The 21845-nt window shown below is 38.7% G+C and overlaps 2 protein-coding genes across 7 annotated transcripts in view; both read right to left on the minus strand.

Annotated features, from left to right (window-relative positions):
• Window positions 1-13066, minus strand: part of MTMR1 (myotubularin related protein 1) — a 35648-nt gene extending 22582 nt beyond the window's left edge. Inside the window, exons 1-10 of one of the 3 annotated variants that reach the window (XM_083876307.1) lie at window positions 12892-13066; window positions 10202-10307; window positions 7701-7724; window positions 3979-4054; window positions 3235-3329; window positions 2914-3021; window positions 2418-2519; window positions 1644-1727; window positions 932-1081; window positions 46-234 (exon numbers count right to left, since the gene is read on the minus strand). In XM_083876307.1, coding sequence (XP_083732433.1) covers window positions 46-234; window positions 932-1081; window positions 1644-1727; window positions 2418-2519; window positions 2914-3021; window positions 3235-3329; window positions 3979-4054; window positions 7701-7724; window positions 10202-10307; window positions 12892-13022 — 1065 coding nt within the window. In that variant the 5' untranslated portion in view covers window positions 13023-13066. Of the gene's footprint in view, window positions 1-45; window positions 235-931; window positions 1082-1643; window positions 1728-2417; window positions 2520-2913; window positions 3022-3234; window positions 3330-3978; window positions 4055-5426; window positions 5452-7700; window positions 7725-10201; window positions 10308-12891 lie in introns of those variants that run through there. The other 2 variants (XM_083876308.1, XM_083876306.1) reach the window with 2 other exon arrangements.
• Window positions 13067-13325: 259 nt separating this feature from the next.
• MTM1 (myotubularin 1) overlaps window positions 13326-21845 on the minus strand; it is a 31701-nt gene continuing 23181 nt past the window's right edge. For 3 of the 4 annotated variants that reach the window (XM_083876251.1, XM_083876249.1, XM_083876250.1), the window contains exons 13-16: window positions 20142-20234; window positions 19142-19255; window positions 18650-18826; window positions 13326-16421 (exon numbers count right to left, since the gene is read on the minus strand). In XM_083876251.1, the coding sequence (XP_083732377.1) occupies window positions 16254-16421; window positions 18650-18826; window positions 19142-19255; window positions 20142-20234 (552 nt within the window). In that variant the 3' untranslated portion in view covers window positions 13326-16253. The remainder of the gene's footprint in view (window positions 16422-18649; window positions 18827-19141; window positions 19256-20141; window positions 20235-21845) is intronic. The other variant, XM_083876252.1, reaches the window with a different exon arrangement.

Raw genomic sequence — 21845 nt, forward strand, 5'->3', positions numbered from 1 at the left:
AAGCCTCAGCTTAATGAACTAATGCCAGTTGTGATACAAACCTACCTTGTTTGTGTCTGCAACACTATTCTGCCTGGCATCAAAGATGATAAGTTTATGTGACTGAGCATTGGCATCCATAATTGTCTGCAAGTATTTTTCATCTTCCTTGCAACGTTTATCATTCGGACCAACTGATGGCTGGCTGCATCGTGTTATTGTGGCTTGGCTCTCAGGATGGATCCAGGATAACACCTGGAATAAGAGAAAACTTGATTTACTACACTGCTATAAAAGCAGCAGGCCAGAGAACAACTAGACAATCACATCGCCTATGTGGCATTATTTCCTGGCAAATCAAACATTGATAGCACACCAGCACTGACTGCTCACCCCAGATCTGAGCCTGAAATACAGAGTGATTCTAAACATCTCAGCTTTTATTTCTAACAGCAGCTAACCCTGTTATTATTCTAATTGAACTTTAAAAAAAAGGGCAATGGAAGAATAAAACCTGCTTCCATGTGGAAGACTATGGACCTGTACACTACCTTGTTAAGCATGAAAATCAACACTAACATATTTAAAGGGGTTCTAGTGCTACTTTGTCTGTTCTCTAGCAAAGCACTATGGCAAGGACACATCCTACTCCAAATCAGAACACAAGCTAGTACCTGCCAGAGCATCACATACCATTGTGGCCTAGAAGTGCTAATCCAAACAAAAAACTTACTACACAGCACAATAATTGTGAAATTAAACTCACACTTGAGTTGCTCCCTTCAATTCTAAACTCATTGAGTCTAATTCTTCTTTTTTTGTCCCCTACCCCATCTCAGGAAGGAAACCATCCCACTGTTATTTAAAAACAAAGCCTAAAAGAACACTAATAATTTCTTAAAAGGTACATATTTCTAAACCACTTATATCCTCTTGTACAAATTTCACTTACAGGAACTCTCCCTTTTGCTCTAAATGCTGCCACTTTGGAGAGGTCATCATCCTTTACACTGGTTGGCACAACAAGAACAGCAGGGTATGTATCACAAAGCTCATAGGTGCTGTTAATTTTGGATATTTTCCAACTCTCATTGGGCAAGCCCTGCATGAAAACAAAACAATTTTGCATTTTTCAGGTTAGACCTTCAGATATCTGAGCTTGGGGCAATGAAAAATGTTATGTGCTGCATAAAAAGGTATGCCCACATTGTTTTTAAAATAAACTATAAACTTAGGTCTTCATACTGAATCATAAACCAATGGAAATCTTTGCTACTAAACTGCTAAGGAAAATAATCATGTGCAAAATGTAGATTTAAAATCACAAACTACAGTTACTCCTCTGTTTAGTGATGCTTATTGAAATCCAATTTTTTATAAAGCATGTATTTTGTAGAAACAGCACTTGAAAAATGTGGATTTCAGAACCATGTTATGTTAGACCAATTTGCTCAAGTACTCAGCACATGTATCTCCATCAACTTTAGCAGGTGCTCAACACACTCAAATTCAGGCCACCTGCATTTTATTATCTAAACATGAGATGTAGACAGTCTATGTAGCAAGAGCTGAAACTGATGAGTTTTCTGTAACATTTCTTCCTTGTTTAAATGGCTCTGGGTGAGACAGAGAAAAAAAAATACACCAAGTATTCTTTAACTTACCTGCCTCTTATATTCTGCCATTGGATCATACACTTTCCAGCCATTAACAGCAAACTTTTCTTTATAGCTGAATGCAAAAAGAGGCTAAAAACAACAAAACAAAATCATAAATTACTGCCTGACAGGTTGTTCCTATAACTCCAAAACAGTCAACACTCCAGTATTTCAAATTTAACCCTTCTAAAACTCTTGAACAGCAGACATAACACCTTCAGTCAAGACTGGAAAACACTGAGTTAGAAATAAGATAATTTTTTCCATTAAGTATGTGTTTAAAGTTAACAAAAAAGGTAAGAAAAAGAAAATTGAAGTTACTTGCCTCTGATGACACAACACATCAGTAGCAATGCCAGGATGAGAAATTTGGTTTCCTACCTCCCAAACAGTTCCTCACCCACACAAGCAAATGACATAGAATTCTGCAGCTAACTGATAACAAGCTAATTGTACCTATTTGTTGTAATAGACAGAACTTCTAGATTGAATTATCTACTGCAGAAAATAAGAGTCAACACATACGTATTTTTAATCAGCAACACTGGGCAAACCTGGATCTCAAGGGTTATGTATAAACTAACTTCACCAACAGCAGGACACAGCAGTGTTTGATGAATTAATGCAAAAAGCACACAGGGTCAGAGTGGCCTGCCTGCTCTGCAACAGATTTTATGAATCAACACTTCATAGTTTGTTGTATAGCCCTTGTATTTCCTCCCCTATACTTTCCCAAAAGAGGAGAGCCAGTGACAGCCCTCTCTCCATCTTAAGACTCACCAGCCCATTAGAAACAGGAAATGCACGTGTTACAAGGTTTTCAAAGATCTCCAGCCTGTTCTGCTCTTCCTGTTTATAGGCCAGCCGCAAATTTCTCATATCCTGTCAAAAATAAGTTAGTTTTACTCTATGATAAATTTAAAAAAAGCAGTTATGAGACATTTGATTGAATGAAGGCATATATAGAAGACTAAGTCACTGACATCATCTAACCCCCAGGAGACCAGAGGTCTGTAAGCATTCATATGAGATAACCAGAACTGTTGTTAGAGATGCTTGATATAAAACCCACCACTTTTCCTTTGAATTCACTCCTCAGACAAAAGGCAGAAGTGTTTAAGACTGCAAATATCATAGAGGAATTGAAATAAATGAAGCATGATTCAAATACAGGGAACTGATCAGATAGAAAAACAGCACATAGGCTGGCAGATTCTTCTTGCAGAAAAATGAAATTAAAATACTTTCATATTAATAAATCTCTACCATGCCTTACCTTGCAAACTATTTCTATACCACATGAATTGTCTCCATGGCTCTGTACTCCAATTTTTTCAACTCTACTTATAACTCCAAGGGGAACATCAACAACAAAAGGTGGATCCTGAAATTTGTATACAAAACAAATGGATTTTATTACATTAGAAAAAATACAAATTCATATTATTCATACGTGTTTCATTAGAGTCAACAGTAACGTTGGCTGTTTAGTAGACTGCTGTGAAACACCACATTTCACTGAATTTGTCACTTTCTGAAATCTACTTCAGTAACATTCCTACCCAAAACAAGAGGCAGAGAGAAAGTGAAGTCTTACCCTCTCAACACTTTTGATAAACATTCTGAAGTCTGTCACTGTGAGTGTACCACTGACTGCTCCCACAAATGGACATATGTACATAACATCCTTAGCTGCAAAACAGATCAATTTAAAACACAAAGCTTTGTTTTACTGTTACAGACATTTGTTCCATAACAATCCATTTTTATTTGAAACTCACAAGATTTTGGCAGTTCCATAAGATTTTGATGCTCACCCCACAGAGAGAGGAGCATCCAAAGGGGTAATTACTGACCCACCCAATCTCCAAGTAATTCAGTTCTATGCCCATATGTCTCTTTTCACTTTTATTTGCTGGTATTCTATCCTAGCCAAGTGCTGCACTGCTAACACAGAGCTTGCTGTGACATGCCAAAAAAATAAAATAAATCCCACTGAGAACTAGAAAGTAAGTTTACCATAACTTGATGGTTTTTGCTGTAAGAATTTTGAATCTGTGATATATCCTTGGCACCTCCAAGTAGAAATACAATACATACACCTCTATGAAACAAAACATCCTTAGGAAAAGAAAAATTATCTATATAGAGCAAGTTATGCTGTATAAGGATCTCCTTCCTACACTTGGATTTAAGAGACAAAAAAAAGAAATCCACATCTAATCAGCTAATCTTAAGTGGCATTAAGCTAAATAACAAAAGTCAAAAAGAAATAATATTCTGTTTTAAAATAAACTAGCAATTTAATAGTATTCAGTGCAGCACTCAGTAGTACACTTACCAATAACTTTGATTGATTCTCCAGGAAAAAGTGGAGCCTCTTCCATCTGTGCCAGTTTGTTTCCATCCCGCAGTGCCTGGCAAAAATCCAAAATCATGAGTAAATCTCACTCTCCATCTGTACCACATCGATATATTTTGATGCAAAGTGCTTTTACTACCAGATTACTGGAACACAAGAAGTGTGTCTTTTTTAAAATCACACAACTGTACTAAATAGTACCATAGTAAAAGAAAAAAAAAAAAAAAACCAACAAAAAAGCAACCAAACACAAGACTTAGTATTATAAATAAAACAGACATACATGTTAGTCACATATTAGTAACAAAACATTTAAGCACAATTAGTTTCACATGCTAGCTATATATAGCATACAAAAATACGAAAAATAAGATCAGCCCAAATTACTAATTAATAACTTGTTAGTGTTTTGCTGAATGCAGGTATTATTTGGGATATTTTGTCTATTTGAGAAAATTTTAAAGCTTTTTTTTTTTAATTCTATTGCTGCTTATTTAATATTTGAGTATTTTCATCTGAGAGAATTATATGGCAGAAACTTTATTTATCTAATATTATAACTTTGTGATTTTGATAGCAAGAAGCACCCACAATGCTCTATTTCAATCAATACCTTACTGAGAGTGCCACAGGTTATGGAATAGGTTCACTATAGGAATTTTGGATCGAGATAGCCAGATTAAGAATGAAGTAATAACAAAATACAGAAGAACAATTAGCAATTTTAAAATAGGAGTTAGTTTAATAAATTTTCATTGAGGTAAATTGCTTCATTGCTGAATGATACATGATGGATTCTTTGGGTCCTTTTTTGGCAGCAAAAATTTACAATGCACTAAAGATTGTAATAAAGCATAAAACGGTTTGTGGGACTATAAAGGACCATGTAAGAAAGTGATCTGTCTCAGATCAAAATGACGAGATATTAAGGCTTCAATTTTTTACATCCTGAATAAATATAATGGGCAAACTTGTTACAACAAACAAGCCTCCCCTTGTGCTGCAGCTCTGACCCACACAGAAATAACTGGTAGGATCTGTCTGCTTCCAAACAGAGCACCCCAAGCTCTCACTAATAAGTAATTTCTAAAAATATTTCACCTGATCTCTGGCTTCTGATTTCCTTGGAAACCTTTTGGAATTTTACATTGAGCACCCAATCACAAAAAAATAATGTGCAGAGAAACAGCCAGTGCTTACAAACTGAGAGTGGATGTGCTCTGTTAGATGGGGCTTATGTTCAGTATCACATTTTAGACTACATGACCTTACAGCAAAACTGTGCCTGGCACATAATCAATTACTACTAAATGCTTCCTAGGGCTGCTCTTGTGTGAGAAAAGTAAGATTTGTATGCACTGTATAAGTACTAATTTATAGTACCTTGCTACACAGTTAATGAATGAAAGATGAGTAAAACTTGCCACCTGATCAGGTTCTGCTTCAGAATGATAGCCATTGTGTCCATCCTGAATCTCCTGCTTTGCATGAGGCAGCAGTAGGACAAGAGAGAAGTAACAGCAAAAAAATTGCAGACAACAGGTGAAAGGACAGAATCGTATCTTTTTTTGTTTCCCTTTTTAAAATTTCCTTTAAAAGACAGTATATACTTTAATTCCAGTTCTGCTTTCCAAAATCTTCTACTCCTGGCACAGGCTACTTTCCACAGAAGGAAATCCAAGTTATTAGCACCATCCTTTGAATGTTACTTGGCACAACACAAAATGAAAAATTTACTCCCTGTTTCACAAAAGAGTCAGCGCTGGTAGATAAGAACATAAAAGTATGTACTGTCTTTTTAAGACAAATAACCTTACAATGAAGAAAATTAATTTCAAATATGCCACATGCTTATCAATAGAAGAAATTGAGTACGAGTTGCAATGGCAGCATTATGGGAAAACTCATGCACGATCTTTCACAGAAAAAAATAGGTCGACATCAAATAGAAGTATCTAGACAATTAAAAAAGGCTTTGCTGTGTAGAACATGTTGTAATTGAACTCTCAACCTTATAGTTTTACATATCTTTCCAGCAACTTCTATGTTGTTACTTGAAACTTGGCCAGTAACTTTATAGAATCTAAAATTACTCCTCACAGCAAAATATGCAAACAATTCACATGTTCACGTTAATTTATTTTTGCATCAACTGGCAGCAAATCTTGAACATTAATTGAATTTGTTTAATAAATATAAGGTCCTTTTGCACACCAGAGAGAAGCACAAATGTCATGGGGTCACTTGAAGGAATTGTTTTAACACATTCAGCCAAGAATGTTCTTCCGCCTTCTTTCTTTAACAACTGCAGAGAAGTTGAGCTCATGACAGTCCATTACTCCCAGTTTAAATGCAAAGAGCTTCTCGCTTGGTCAGACTGTAAAATCAGCCTCAGTCTACATTAACAAGTGTTTGTTAGAAGTAAATTTTTCTTTTTAGAGTATTTTTACAGAACCCTCAAGAAAGAGCTTAGAAGGAGGATTTCAGATATCTTCAGATAATTTGAACACTACATGAGTTATAGAAGTTGTAATTAATTAAAAAACCTTTTCAATTAAAGGACTTGAAGGACTACTAACTAATAAAGGACTACTAACATTTAGGTATGGGTAGAATTCTGTTCTATAGAAATTTCTTATATTTCAGATCATAATTATGTTGTTTCTGAAATCAAAGAAAAGGAGACATTGTGATCTCTCGAAGAAAACCAGCAGGACAATGAGCAAATACACCAAAAAAATTTAAATATATGAAAGACAAAGAAGCAGAGGAGACCATTCAAATATCAAAGCCTTTACATAAAACTGGGAACAACTGAACAAAACCAGTTTTTGTTACTCAACTCAGACCAATTATCTGAAGCATTATCTATTCAAAAGAAAAAAAAAAAGATCAACTTGTGGATTTGTATGGTTGGGCTAAACACATCATTTTTAAATATGTAAACAACAGATGAGAAAAAGAAATCATTCAGACTTCATCTCTTGATTTCAGACTGAACAAGAGGTCTTTGTCTGAATAAAAGTGTTGGACACATTTCATGAACAATGTCAGAACACTATCCAGATCATTTCTCACTCCATAAATGTTACTAAGAGAGAGGGGCAAGAAAACAAGGCATGCCCTTCATAATCTTCAATGAACAATGGGCAAGGCCTAGCCTCAAAATTATCATTAAAAAGATGCAGGTCATTGCACTAGTGCCTAACTTGAAATCTAACTTTCAATCCTATTACAGCTTGGTAACAACTAATCTAAAACAAGTACAAAGGCAAGCATGAATTTGGAACTTATTTAAATAGGACAAACACAGACATAATGCTTTTACCACTGGTATTCTTTAGCATAGACATGTTAGAGCTGCTAACACAGTATTCTGCAGTCTGAAGCACGTAAACCTGAATTGCAAGCATCCATTTTGTCAAAATTAATGTAATAAAACTGAAGTTAGTATTGCACATTCACAACATAATTTTAAAATATTGCTCTCTTACACATTGACTTTTACTGCTCACGAAAACATTGTAATGTATATAAAGCATTTCTGTGGCAAAGAAGCTGTTGCACTGCATAGCAAAATGGTCTGACTGGTTCATAAAACCCATTAATGAGGTAAAGAACGCTTGACACACCAAGATCTCACACAGCACAAGAGACACACAGGTAGGAGGCTGTTCACTGCTAGCCAAAGGTAATCTTACCCGTATAACTGGCCTCCTGTACACCTGTTAGTTAAAATATAAAATGTTATCCAATGAAACACACAGATTTGATTTGTTAAAGATACTGTATCTTATTTAATCAGATTTTTGAAAGAACTCTACTCCCAAATATTTTAATTATAGCTGGATTGTGAAGAGACAAAACAAAACTATGCAGAACTAACAACTCTCACTTGCAGAAATGTTTCGGTCTAAAAAAAAAAAAATCTCTGCCACTTCATTTTAGTGATGTAACAAATTCCAAGCTCTTTGGAAACATTCATTCCTAATCACCCTTTTATTCTGCTACACTGTGCTATTGTTAAAAGAGAAGAAAGAGCCTGGTAATCCTTCTAGGTGGAAGACAATAAGCCTGCACTAACAGCCATGAAGGAGAGGCACCGGACCTTTCAGAAAAAGACAACTCTCCTCAGCTTCTGAAGGTGTTTGTAGCCGGCAGCTACAATCTGAGCCATTCTCATTTACACGAGTCCCTCATTGAAGAGCACTCTGCAGGCAGAGCATGTGTCAGAGAAGACACACAAAGCAGAGCTGAGATCACGGTGCTGTAGGGTTTAGCAAGCAAGAGCTCCCCCAGTGCTCTCCAGCTCTGATCATTCCATCAGCTGCCCCCTTTGCTTCCCTCCTCCCTGGGAAGTCACAGAAGAGTAACTCTGTTAGATACAAGAATCAATAAATTTATCTGGCTTTGCAAACATATGAATTTAAACAATAAAAAGGGATGAAACAAAGAATGAAAAAGTGAGTTCCTGGTAAATCCAGCACAAACTAACAGAACTGCCTGAGCAGTTCCAGAAGCAAACACACACATCTGACCCGACCTGAAGGTTCTCAGTTGCAGGATAGTCTCTAAATGCAGCAATTCAAGGTAACCAAAGGCAATGAAGACCCAGAAAAGTGCATCAAAAGAGAAAGATGCCTCAAAAGAAAACTGAGCTGTCATATGGGCACTGTCTTTTCACGTGTGGATTCCACAATAATAATGAACAAACCCAACCTGTTAGTGGTACTGAGTAAGCAACTATAAAAAATTCCATCACGTTATATACAAATATGGGATTTCAAATCACAGCAGAGCAATGATGCCAAATACAAATTATCCACAAAAATTCTTAATTTAAACCATCAGGCTTAAATCCTTTTCTTTCATTTCTCAGAGACAGAGAATGAAGTAGAATTTTAATTAGGCCTTGAAAGATTTATTCCTGTTAAATAATATCTGAGATGAGTTTGGTATAGTGATGGAAGTTATTCAAAATTAAACAATGCTCTTCATCACAGAGGAATGCATTCTTCTCAGAGACAAACTGAACATCAAGCTTACACACTTGGATTTTATTATAATGAAATCCTTGGCAAATACAACATCAACAGATGTAATGCAACGTTTCCCACAGTGTTTCACCAAAAATATTGGCCTTGACCTGGAGCAAGCATTTGCAATTCAGCTGGTGTAGTATAGGAGAGTTACTCTTTACAAACTGCTGACTGTGCCAACAGTGTGAAACTCTGTTCAGGTTGAACTAAAAAAATACACTACAGTCAAAAACACTTAGTGGACTCATCTCAGACTCAGGCTGAATCTGACCTGCTGTCACTCAATCTAAAATACACTGTCTCCAGACAACACACTTTATAATCACAGAGCATATGTGAAATAAAATCTAGTTAAAACAAGAAAAAGAGATTAAAATCTTCCTTTGCCCATTCTCTAAGAAGACAATAAAACTTCCTACAAATGTAGGAAGAAAAAGGGATCTAGACAGCAGCAAGTTGGGTTTCTTAAAGGGAATTGAAACATGGGTAGCTTTGGTCACGTTGTGCCCCTGCTCCATTCCTGACAGCTGAGTTGAGTGGCTGCATGAAGGGAGCAGCCAGTGAGAGTGAAAGAACAGGGGCACAACAGCCCAGTGGAACTCAGGAAAAACAGACTGTGCTGTCACTACCTTAGTGATAAAAATGTTGCTGGGAGGGAACGAAAAAGGTGACTTGTATGTTTGTTTGATGTTAATTTCTGTGTCTCTAGAGAAACTCCATCAAAAATGATACTCAGTTATGTTCCCTGCACAGTAACAAATACATTCATTTATTTTCTGTGAAATCTGAAGAGGTCAATTCTGTACTCTGGATAATACACACTAGAAACCATTTCAACCTGTAACTATAATCTACCAATTATTGTATATAGTAATCAAAAGACAAGACAACTCACTTTTGATGCTTTATTCAAAACATAGACTTTTAAAATTTCCTTTCACTTCTCTGTACATTTTTATTCTGTGGACTTCAATGGCACTATTCTAAATATGGAGGAAAACAGGAAGCAAATTCAAAATATTCCTACACATAATTAGATGTTTCTAGTTCTGAGACAGTGATCACTCAAATACTTACCACCTGCTGATCAAGATAGCAAGGACCTTCCCCATCTTCCACTTTTGTATCTTAAAACAAATCAATGCATTCCTCAAGTCACTTACCCTGTAGTCTCTGGACACACTCTCTGATGGCACAGACCCTGAAATCTGACTCGAAATGGTTGCAGCAATCAGCTGTTTACACCACTCCACGTGGGATCCAGTCGGGCTACAAAACCAGAAATTTCAAATTATTTAGCAGGAATTCAAAATGCGTATTTTGAACAGCACAGCAGCTGAGCAGATCCAGAAAGCAACACAGTAAGCGATCACTAATGTCATAAAACTTAATTTGCTTTGTGGGCAGAATACAATTATTTTATTGATCAAATTAGGAAAAAGAATTTTACTAGATCATGTCAGAGACACAGAGCTGTCACAAGGTGAAGGTCCTAGGAACTTAAAAAAATGTTCTGTTCCTTATCCAGTGTAATTTTTACTATTCACACGCTTTTTTCTTAAAGCCGTGCATGGAATGAGTTCAGCCAAGTAATAGGAAAACTCCTTACACTGTCCTTATTAATACGTCCTGTTAATTATTAAGATGTTAATTATTCTGTAAATCCTCAGAATTAAATCACATTACGTTAGCATTAAAAAATTTAAGCTATACTAATGTTGTATTCTATATTCAATGTTGAAAATACATGTTTTCTAAAGGGCAACTTCTAGTTAGCTGCATTTTTTTTTCCAATTCATGAAATAAATAATAATTACTTTATTTATTAAAATATCCTGGGTAATTTTCAGGGTGGGCTTTCCCATGCCACAGCACTGAGCTGTACAGTGTAGGGTGTTTACAAGAACCTTAAAGCATCTGAAAAACCTCAGGTGATGCAATTTGAGAACAGTCCCCTGAACTAGTGCTGCTCACAAGTACTGAGAGGGAGAAGCAATGAGAGCCTGAAGTGCACTAGCTCTGCTTCAACACACACGGGAATCCAAGGAAAAACTTGGGAATGCCAGAGGGAACTGCTCCCCGGGTGTTACCACAGCCGCAGCTGATATCTCAGATAACTGCCACTTCTCTTCAAACCATTCAGCTCTGCTCTTCTACAGATTGAATGCTTATTCAGAAGTCAAATACAGAAAAAAAAAGTTATTTTTTTTTTAAAACTTAATTCATTAATTAGCTTTGGATTCAATGAATTGACTCCATGACATTGAAGTGAATATACTTACACATACCCAGCACCCAGAAGGTTCACCACAGCTCGGACATTAAGAGGGTGGGGTAACAGCCTTAGTGACCAATTACTACTGAATTACTCTTTCCTTACGTTAACTCTGTCATATAGCTAGGTGTGTATAAGGCACAGATCCATGCAACAACGTCATATCTGAAATGGAAGATCTTTCCAAACTTTGCTGATAAATTTTAATAGCTTTTTTCCCCACCTGCACATTCTAAACAGGACTAGATTCTCACAAGGTTGTTTTGCAACTAATACAGATCTATGACAGGTCCTGCTTTAACAAAGGTAAGCCTCAGGTTAGTGCTGAACTCAAACCCAGATTTACTTAGAGAACGTTCAAGTTTTGCAAAAGAGCCCAATGCCTAAATCCTACAGTAATCCTTTTCTTACGTCATTTATTTCACCTTCTCTCACATCTCTTTAATTTCCAGTGTAGCTCCTTAGGGTTTGCCTAAGTTTGTTTTCAAATAAGCACTTGGTTGTTAATTAAGAAAAGAATTTATTTTTCTGCGGCTTATCTTCACAAGGAATCACTACATCAACAGAGCTAACAGCAGCAGGAAAAGGAGTATGAATGAAGAACCATCCCCTGAGAGCAGCGCAGGGGACTGTGTCAGTGCTGCACAGAACACGGATCACACCGTGCACCGCTGGGGCACACACACTACTGATGGCCTTTGAATTCTGCCTCACCTGCAGTCACACACACCAGCCTGGCCTGGTACAAAGTACTGGCAAACAAGTGAACTATACGACAAATGGCCATATAACCGGCCCAGGGTAGAGCAAGATGAAAATCAGGATAAGAAACTGCATTAATAACGAAAAAATGGACATTTGATTTCCATCCTCACTAGAAGGATGTTAACCCCCAGGTTTCTACAAACAGAAAAAAGAGGGAATACAGAGACTGGAACCCAGGACTGATTTAAAATACTATTTTTTATTTAGTTTTCGTCAGGGTGAGATTTCCGTTCACTTCTACTTCTTGTCTCAGGATTATTAAGCTCAGTTCTGGAGCCCGCCTTCAGCTGGAAACTCTTGAGTGAAGGGATGTTTCTGCCAGGGGCGGGACCAGGGAGAGCCTGGCCCCGTCCTGGGGAGACCCTGCGGACCCCCCGCACACACGTACCCGGGACACACCGCACACCGCTGAGGGGGCACAGCGCTGCCTGGGGACAGCCCCACCTCTGCAGATTAAACACACGCCCGGAAAAAAAGCCCCAAACCAATCGGGAAGAGACTCAAAAGCCGCGGCCGGTCTCGGCCCCAGTTGGCAGGACGCTGCCCCAGTCCTCGGGCCGGAGCCCCGCGGCCGCCTCAGCAGCACACGGCGAGCGCAGAGGAAACTTTGACACCAGCCGGTTCCCGCCGCCGCCCGGCAGCCGCCCTCAGACCGCAGCGTCTCGGCCCGGAGGGGCTCGGGGAGGCCGCCCCGAGGCCGGGACACCGCGCTCGGCCGAGGCCCGGCCCGAAGGGCGCCCGCCGCCTCCCCCGCCCGGCCCCGGAGCCGCGGCGCCCCCTCCCTCTCCCGCCGCCCGGGCCGTCCCCGCTCACCTGTCCAGGGTCTCGGTGCTGGGCTGCCGCGACCCCGCGCCCGCCGCCGCGGCGCCCCCCGCCCGCACGGCTCTCCGGCTCACGCCGCCGCCCTCCACCGCCGGCCCCGCGGCCGCCGCCGCCCGCTCCATGGTTCCGGCCGCGCCGGGGAGATGGCGGGCGGACTCCCGCCCTGTCCGCGGCGCCCCGGCCCGGCCGCCCGAGCCCGGCCCGCTGGGGCCCCGGCGGCGCCGAGCGCTGTCACCTGGCGGCCGCGCGTTCCCAGCGGCCCCCGCGCCGGCAGAGTGGGCGGGCGGGCGGCGAGGCCCAGCCGGGCTCAGGGAGGGAGGGGAGGGAGGGCCGGGGCAGCTCCCGCCCGCCGCCCATCGCGGCCCCGGCACCCAGACAGACACACGGCCGGCGCGCCAGGAAATAGGGATGGTGGAGGCAGAGAGTTGAGCACTGACATCTTTATTTCCCCCTCCCCGCACATACACGGCAGACGGATGATGGGCGCCGGAGACGGAGGGCCCGGCTCCAGAGCAGCCCCGCGGGGTCCGGGGAGAGCGGCTGATACGGTTAGTGAGGAAGCGGGAAGAGTCCTGCGCTGTTACACGTCGTGTTTTCTCATGCGGGACAGAATGCTCGCTGCGACACACCACCTGAACTCAAGGCAGAGGTTAACAATACATCAGGAGGTAGCACACAAGTCATGTCTTGGGTACAGCCGTGACAGTGATGCTGGGGGAAGGGTAAGGCATGAGCAAATAAAGGCGGCATTCAACAAATACTCTGTCTAAATAAGTAACAGAAGCCCAGCACAAAACCTAGCTTATTCTCCTCATGTCCGTGTAAGGAAGAGCATAAAACCCCTAAACTAGCATTCCAAGACGGACATTCCTTATGGGATGTTGGGCATTCATTGCTGGGGATGCTGACACCCCAGCTCTGCTTTTTCACCCCTCCTAGAAAAGGCACTCAGCGCCTGCAAAGTTTCATCTCCGCGACCCTCAGAAGCTTCCCCAAGTGTGCTCCTGGCAGGGAACGGGCTGCAGTGTGCACAGAGGTCTGTGCACAACGACAGCCCAGAGCACCCAGTTATGGGGGAAGCTTTGTTTTCTTAGCATTGATAAGTTTGTATGCCTACATTCACAAGTAGTATTTTCCAGAACATATTAGATTAAAATCTCCTTTATGTTGGTCTCATATGTAAAAACAATTAAAACATGTATCTTATCTGCTGACTTGAAAATTTCCAAGCCCACACAGAGCCATGTTAGAGAGCTTCAAAGACAAATTCAGCTGAAGAGTAATACAAAGTAATATGTAATGAAGTAAGTGCAAAAAAAGATCCTTTTCATTCATTATATTACACTTTCCCAAATGTAAAAGGTTATCATGTAGTGTTTATACAGTAAAAACTATTAGATTTTCAGAACTTTTTCACTCAGAAACGTCACCAACATGGTAAACTCAAATACAGAAACTTTAAATATTCTAATAAAAATAGGGTTGCTGTTCTTTTTTTAATAAACCACAATTAAGTAGAAGTATACCAGAGTATGCATAGCTTTCAAAATGTAAAGTACCTCATGAACAACTGAGTATCCTTCTTCATTTATCTGATGTAATGGATCTTACCTTAACAAGTCAAGATTGGGGGACAACATTGTTATTTTGGATACACATACAGGAAAGCATAGATGGGAGAATGAAATTTAGAGGACAAAAGTCATATCATTCTGTGTATTTAGAACATACATGCTGTATGCTCTGAACTTCCCTGAAAACATAGTGCAACTCAGTGCATAGACTGAATTAAATCCAGAGGCGGTATATTTTTATTCCTTTGAAAAAATACTGTTTTAAATACTCAATGTCCTCTAAACTTTGACTTCTTTCATGGAACTATACCTTTAAATTTAGCTTTCATATGCAAAATATTTACACTTTATAAACTTGCAGAATTTCTAATAAACTATATTATATACACTTACACAAAACTTAATTTATATATAATCCTATTATATCTTGCAGACCAAAACTCACCACATGTACAATAATTTACAATGACAAGCCTCAAGCATTAAAATATCTCCTTTAAAATAACAATATTAGAGTCCTTTACAGATCCTGATTTGCAGTATTTCCTGGATTGCCTAAATATCATTAAACTTCTGAGAATATGCAAAATTTGAATTAAATATCAAGAGCAAAGTTTGTGCTGTCATAAGAAATGCTTGCAACTATTTAAAAAAATACCTGAAAGGAACAAATTAAAGATTTACAAAAAGCCTCTGAAAGGTAGGCTTGAAACTAGAGCTCACTTGAATGTTCAATATAAGTGCACACATTATATGCAAAACCGAAGCCCCTTAAATACTTTAGAATAAATTTGCTGAATAGGAGTTAAATTAAACAGTAAAGTATAAATGTACAAGTTTTCAAAATTATTTATAACTGAGATTTTTTGTCTACTTTGGTATAAAAGCTCCTTTAAACAGGCACATTTATTTTTTAGAAGACAAACAGAAGCTTTAATACTATGGCTATTGCTGGGTATTTAAGCAATTTCTCTATGGTTCTGTTTTTAATTATAAAAACTTCCTTTTGGAATTTAATTCTGTATTAATTCAAAGAACCAATACTGTCCACAGTGATAATTTGTACTAGTGCTGAACAGCTAGCCCAAACAGAACTTGTCAGAATCCAGTACAACTTTCATTTGTTTTAAAAAATAAATGAATTTATAATAAAAAAGTTTCTTTTATTCTGATATCTACTGAGCTGTTTGAATTTTTTATTTAGAAGCATATCAGTGAAATGCCTTCCATATTTCTGTTTATTTAAAAAACGGAAAATTTGGAGTTCTCAGGTAATCAGAAAGTTTTCAACACTCCTTTCTGACATCTTGCAATAGTGAGGTTCATGAGAGAAAAATAAATTCTAACATATTCCTAACAGGAATACAGACCTAATTTTATACAATGTGAATATTCCTATTGCCATTATTATGTTTATTCACGACAGGTAAGACTGAGCATGAATTTCCTTACAGAAACATGACCTAAAATGTAATAAATTAAAGCATTCTTCTGAAAACAATAAATCGATTTCCTTTCAATTGTACCAGACCTACCAAAATAACTCTTAAAGCCCTCCACAGCTATGAGTTGATCAATAATGTTCCCAGTCCACAGGTTCTGAAAGGCACATAATCCAAGAGTTGGGTTTGTTTTGAAGTCCTTCTCAAATGAAGACAGTCTAAAACAATTTGTGTTAGGACAGTCTAATATAAGGCATTAGAATATTCCTCTTTATGCTATAGATTCTATGTTAAGCACCACTTGCTATTACAGTATAGAAAGAAGCCAACATTTTCTTCAAAAATGTGTTTGTACTTGGGACACCATTTGTGAGGGAGATGTTGATGAGGCTGATGAATTGGATATCTTAGAATTATTTGTGATCTGAAGCTCTTCAAGTCTCCTGATATAATCATCGCGCAAGGCCAGGAGCTCCATGTAACGCTGCTCCACAGGGTTTGGCTGCTGGGAAGAGATCTGTGTTAGTCTTGGCACTTCACTCCCACTACTCTACACAGGCTGCTCCAGTCTCTGGGGCTTCCTGGCAAGGTGGAGCAAGTCATAGCTAAACACAAATACTCATTGCTGCAACCTGAGAGCCCTCTGCCTTCCAGCTGTCTCCCCCAAAGGCAATCTTTGCACAGAATCATTTGTCCTAACTCAGTAAAATTGGCCACCACTCCCTGGATATGGATTTTATTTTCTTGTTAGCTAATATTGTGTGCAAGATAGTTACTCGTATACTTTGACCAAAGCTTTTTTCTTGACTTACTAAAAGGTTTTAGAGTCCAGAAGCCAAATGTCTCAGCATCTTCCCTAAAACTCAGTGTTTAGCCAGATTATTTTGGCTACACTGATCAGATTAAGATCCATGTCTTCAGCTTAAATAACTTCTCTCACTGATGAAATTTACTTGAGTTTTCAATAGTAAATCTTCAACTTAGTGTAAATAAACAAATTAAACTTTTAAAGTGAATTCTCTAAGTCAACTTGCATGTGTTTAAAATCAATTGCTCTGGCTTTCAGGAGATTACTCATAAAAGAGCCTTTTAACTATTTCCACTATGAGCTTAAATTCCTTTTCAGAGCAATGAAACAAATGGAAAACTATTACAAATGCCCAAAGCAGAGGGAAAGCCTAAAATTCCCTTCAGCTGAATAAACCTGCCTAGAGGTTGTTGCTGTTTCAGTTAACTGGCCTGTAATTTAAAGCTATCAGCAGTGGAGTTTCAGCAGCAAATGGTGAAACACCTCCCCAGTTCCAAACCAGTTCAACCAGCACTCTGAGGTGCACCACTCACTGTGCACACATATGAGGATTGTGATGAATGCTGAGGGCACCTCTGGAAGTTGGATCGATGCTGAATGTGGGTACTAAGATGACTGGTGATGTAGGATAATAGTTCTGCTAGCAGAACATACTTCTAAGGGATTGCACTAAGAAAGGTCATTAAAAAAAAAGATTTATGTCACATGGTCATGTTCATTATTCAGTTGCTTAAAAAATTTCATGTGCAGAAAAAAAAGGTTGCATTTTGTGTACAAAAATGGTGAAAGTGAGGGACCAGTAGTAGCAGCATGGAATACTGTCACTTGGGTTTGCATTTCTAAGGAGAAATTCCTGCCAAAAAGCTCTCCCAAATAATGGAAAACTGCATTTTTAAATATAGCTACAGCTAATCTGCATGCCTTATAATCCTTCACTTTCTAAAATAAATCTTTATATTCACCTTTTGCAAAACACCCTCATCTTTCACAACAAGCAACAAAAGCTTTAAAACCAGAACTTTCAATTCCAATAGGTAATGTACTTGTAAAAAGCCGTAGCAAACTTTCCTGAAGCCTCTAAAGTACTGTAAAATAATACAGGAGATCAGCTGTGGAAAAGGAAGTATATTGCTTGAAAACTACTGACACATTCAAAGGGCTAGACTGTGAAGACTGCTTCTGTCAAACAAATTGCTCCTCTATCTTCTTCTACTCAAATCTTCACAAGCTGTTGGAAAGGACAAAAAAGTCTCTGTACACAATCTTTATGTGCCACATGGCTGAGATTTCCAGCAAGCCTGTAACACACTGAGTGTCCACATGGATTAAAATGACAGAACTGAACTATGTGTCATCTGATAAAAGCTTTTCTGGACATCCAATCTGATCCACTTGGATAATTTCTGGTAACAGGTTTCATCCACAGTGCAAACAATGCTGGGTCATCAATGTTACATTAAAAAAAATGAAATCTTACCATCAATACATATAGATTTGAAAGAGAAAGGACTCAACAGGTCATTTCATTCATAAATTGTTTCATACTCTCTCTCAGCAAAAGGAGAAAGAGCAAGCAAATGCAACTGTGTTTGTGTTGCTAATGCCTCAACTCTTCAGGGATCAGCAAGCCCCATTTCTAAGCACTGTCACTCAGGATTTAGCAGCATCAAATGTCCTTAGATATGTGTCCAAGAAAAAGGGCCAGAAAGAGCTCAAGGATGACTTGCTACTAAACAGGGATATAAGTTCAATGAGCTAAGAGAGAACTACAATAATTACTTTTACTTTTTGCTTTCCATCTTTACAAATTTAACATTAAAAACCTGAACAGATTACAGGCACTGTTGTACAAGTCAGTTACGGCACAAAATCCTTGTCTCCAATGTCTAACAGCATTGTTTGCACGTTACAGAGAATTGACTTACTTGTTGCCGAATCCTTGGGTTCCACCTGATGTAGTAATTGACCCAGAGCTCCAAATGCCTCATGCTGGCTACTGGATAGAGTGCTCGATTCAGCTCCTTACTATAAAAAGGGTTGGTGTATTTTGATTTTTCACTGTTTATCAAAGACCATAATGATAACGTTTTCTCAGTCACTTTCTAAAATGAAATCGAAATAAGAACAGTAAATATTCACATAAAATTGAGACATCCATCATAGAAGCCACTGTTGCATTCTAAAATCAGTACACTTCTGGTTTACTTAGATGTATAAGACATTACTGTACTAGAAAGATTCCAAACCCAGTGCTTGACAAGTATTTTAGTGACTGCATGGCACTACTCTATGAGAAAAAAAGCCAGTTCTAGATCACTGTCTGCAAGGTCTATAACAAAACACAATCCAACCAAAATTTTTGCAGTCACCTAGAGTAAAGAAAGCAATGCAATGACACAATCAGGAGTCTGACCAACCTCTTTTTCTCTGAGCAACTCGCTGTTATACAGGAAAGTGCCAAACCGGCAACTGTACAAGTGATCCAGGATTGTAATCAGGAACTGCTCATTGAATTCAAAGGCCGTAGGAAACTAAAATCAGGAAAGACAAACTCATTATTTACATGGAAAATGCAGAGGGATAGGCACATGCTCTGGTTAAAAGGCTAAAGGTAGAGTTTAGAAGTGTGGATACATCTACAAATAATTTTTTTATTTAAATAATTATTTAAATAATTATAATAATTTAAATAATTATTAAGGTAATATTATTAAGGTAATACTTCTATGTACTTTATAGTGGACTAAGTATTCCAATGACACAAGGTGTTGAGCTTTCTCAAACTAGCCACTGAAAAATCTCTTAAAATGTTCTACCTACCTTTAATTTATAAGAATAATAAAATACATGGTTTTTATACACACACACTTACTAGCAAGACAAAATAAGATCTCTTCAGTGCACTCTTACAGTGCAGCACCACGCAGACAAAGGTTGTGATCCTTAGCCCTAAATGGACTAAGTTCACTGCTTTTTTTCATTACTTACTGACATTACAATGTATAAATTACAGCACTCAAAAGCTCCCTGGCTTCCTTTTTAAGCCTTGACAAACATGTGCCCCTGCAGTTTAAGGGACAGCTTCACAAAATGGTCAAACAAAACAGTAGACCCCTTTAAGAGAGCTGGGTGCAATTGCTGTAGCAGCTTTCTGCTGGGTATGAAACATCCCTCAGGATGTGTCAGAATCCCAAATCCAGGAACACCAGCCATGCCTGCACAGCCAGTGCCATGTCCAGCAACATAACCATAGCCTGTATATCATTTTCAAGAAGTAAATACACTCTTTTTTACTGCAGGTCAGAGGAGGGGGCTATGCTGTCCTCTTCAAATACTTTTTTCAAACAAATAAAGATGTAGGGTTTTAATTCAGTAATCTCTTCACACTGTTACCTTCTGAAGAAGGCCACAACATACCTGTTTAGACATCTGCCACACACAATCAATAAACTGGAGGAAGATGGGTGATCTGTCTGCATCAGCATGATTTTTATCTCCGTGGCCTATTCTCTGAAATGAATCAAAGCAGCCTCCTGTTAACTGAAATACGCTATTTTATGGCAACAGACAAGGTTTCTTATTTTGTACTAGAGCATTCATTCTTTTGCAATAAAGCACCCCACTGTTATAATTTCAAAATTAATTGCTGCACCAAGGAGGAGAGATTCAGATACAGAAAAATACTGCAAAGCTGTTCAAAGATGTCTGAAAAAAAAAATCCTAACTGATAACTGGTCCTGTTATAAAACCCTGCTGATTATCAGACAAGCAGAACTGTTGAAGCATCCATTGCTTAACAAATAATCAAGATAAATTCTGAACTATATTTACATGGTAAGTCTGTCAAAAGCCAAGTTGCATACTTTTATTTTAAGCCACTGCAGGATCTCAATCATCAAATTATTCACATATAATCATCTTCTCCTCTACACTTGAACCTTAACATTCACCCTGAGATAGTAGGCAAACATGAACAAGAGCAAAAAAAAAATTCATGTTCTTGACACAAATTAACAGATTGTTAAAGTTTGGGTGAGCCCCTTATTCTGAGGTGCCCAAAGTAACAATCAAAGGAATTTGCCCCACAGACAAAAAGTAGACTTGATAAAAGCTGTTTACTTCCTTTCTGCATTTGATAGCTGATAACTGTAAGAGATTCAGGGAAAAAGAGTTTCTATTCATTCCATAATTGTTTGAATGTACTTGCTGGAGGAGACAAAAGAAAAGCAGGTGTGTTGACCTAAGATATTGTCTATCTGCCTGTAAGATAGCAAGCTTAATGCCTCAAGGACATGAAAAATCATACGAGCAGCACACTACTCTGCACAATGGCTTGCAAAATAGTTTAAAATAATAGAATTGAATGGGGGGGAGATGAGGGACTGCAGCTGAACTCAGTCAACAGTAACAAATGACTAAAAAGGGCTATAAAGAAGAAAACCAAATTGGCTTCCTTGCTCTTCAGTTTTCATGGTCTGAAGTACTTGTTAACCATTAAGAGTCATATATGTCTGAGAATATTCCATTAGGCACAAAATACCCATGCAAGTAACTTCTACTGAAGTTGTAGAAACTTCTTACTGCCAATGACAAGTTCCAGCACCAACAAGCAACATTGTTGTAATGTTTATAGTAAGTAACAGCAGTCTCCCTGGCAACCTAATCTGCTCCTCCAGGTTCCTCATACCGATTTCCTGGTTAAATGGTTAGCTGCCACATTTAGAAAAAAGTTCCACTAAGGCTCTGAAAAGCTTTCTAACACAAACAGAATGAACAGGGTCTCTTCCTCAGAATATTCTGCAAATTTTCCGAGAAAATGATTCACATACCTGTGAAATATTAAGGACTTGCTATGGAAGCAACTGCTTAACCTTCTGAGCTTCTAACCTTCTGCCCAGAAGGCAACTGAACATAAGTACAGCCAGCACTACCAGTGACAGCCTCTTGGGAGCTGTTATGACAAGTTTAGAATACTTTGGAATCAGCACACAATATCTCACTTAGAAGACACTGGCCAGACTCATTCATCTGCTTCTTGTGACAGTCAAAACAGTCCAAAGAAAGAGCGACAGAGAATCTCATGTCCCAGCTTCATCTGATCTTCAGCTGAAGAATTTGAGA

The sequence above is a fragment of the Zosterops lateralis genome (genome assembly GCF_965231275.1).
Source record: "Zosterops lateralis genome assembly, chromosome: 21".
Taxonomy (NCBI): Eukaryota; Metazoa; Chordata; class Aves; order Passeriformes; family Zosteropidae; genus Zosterops; species Zosterops lateralis.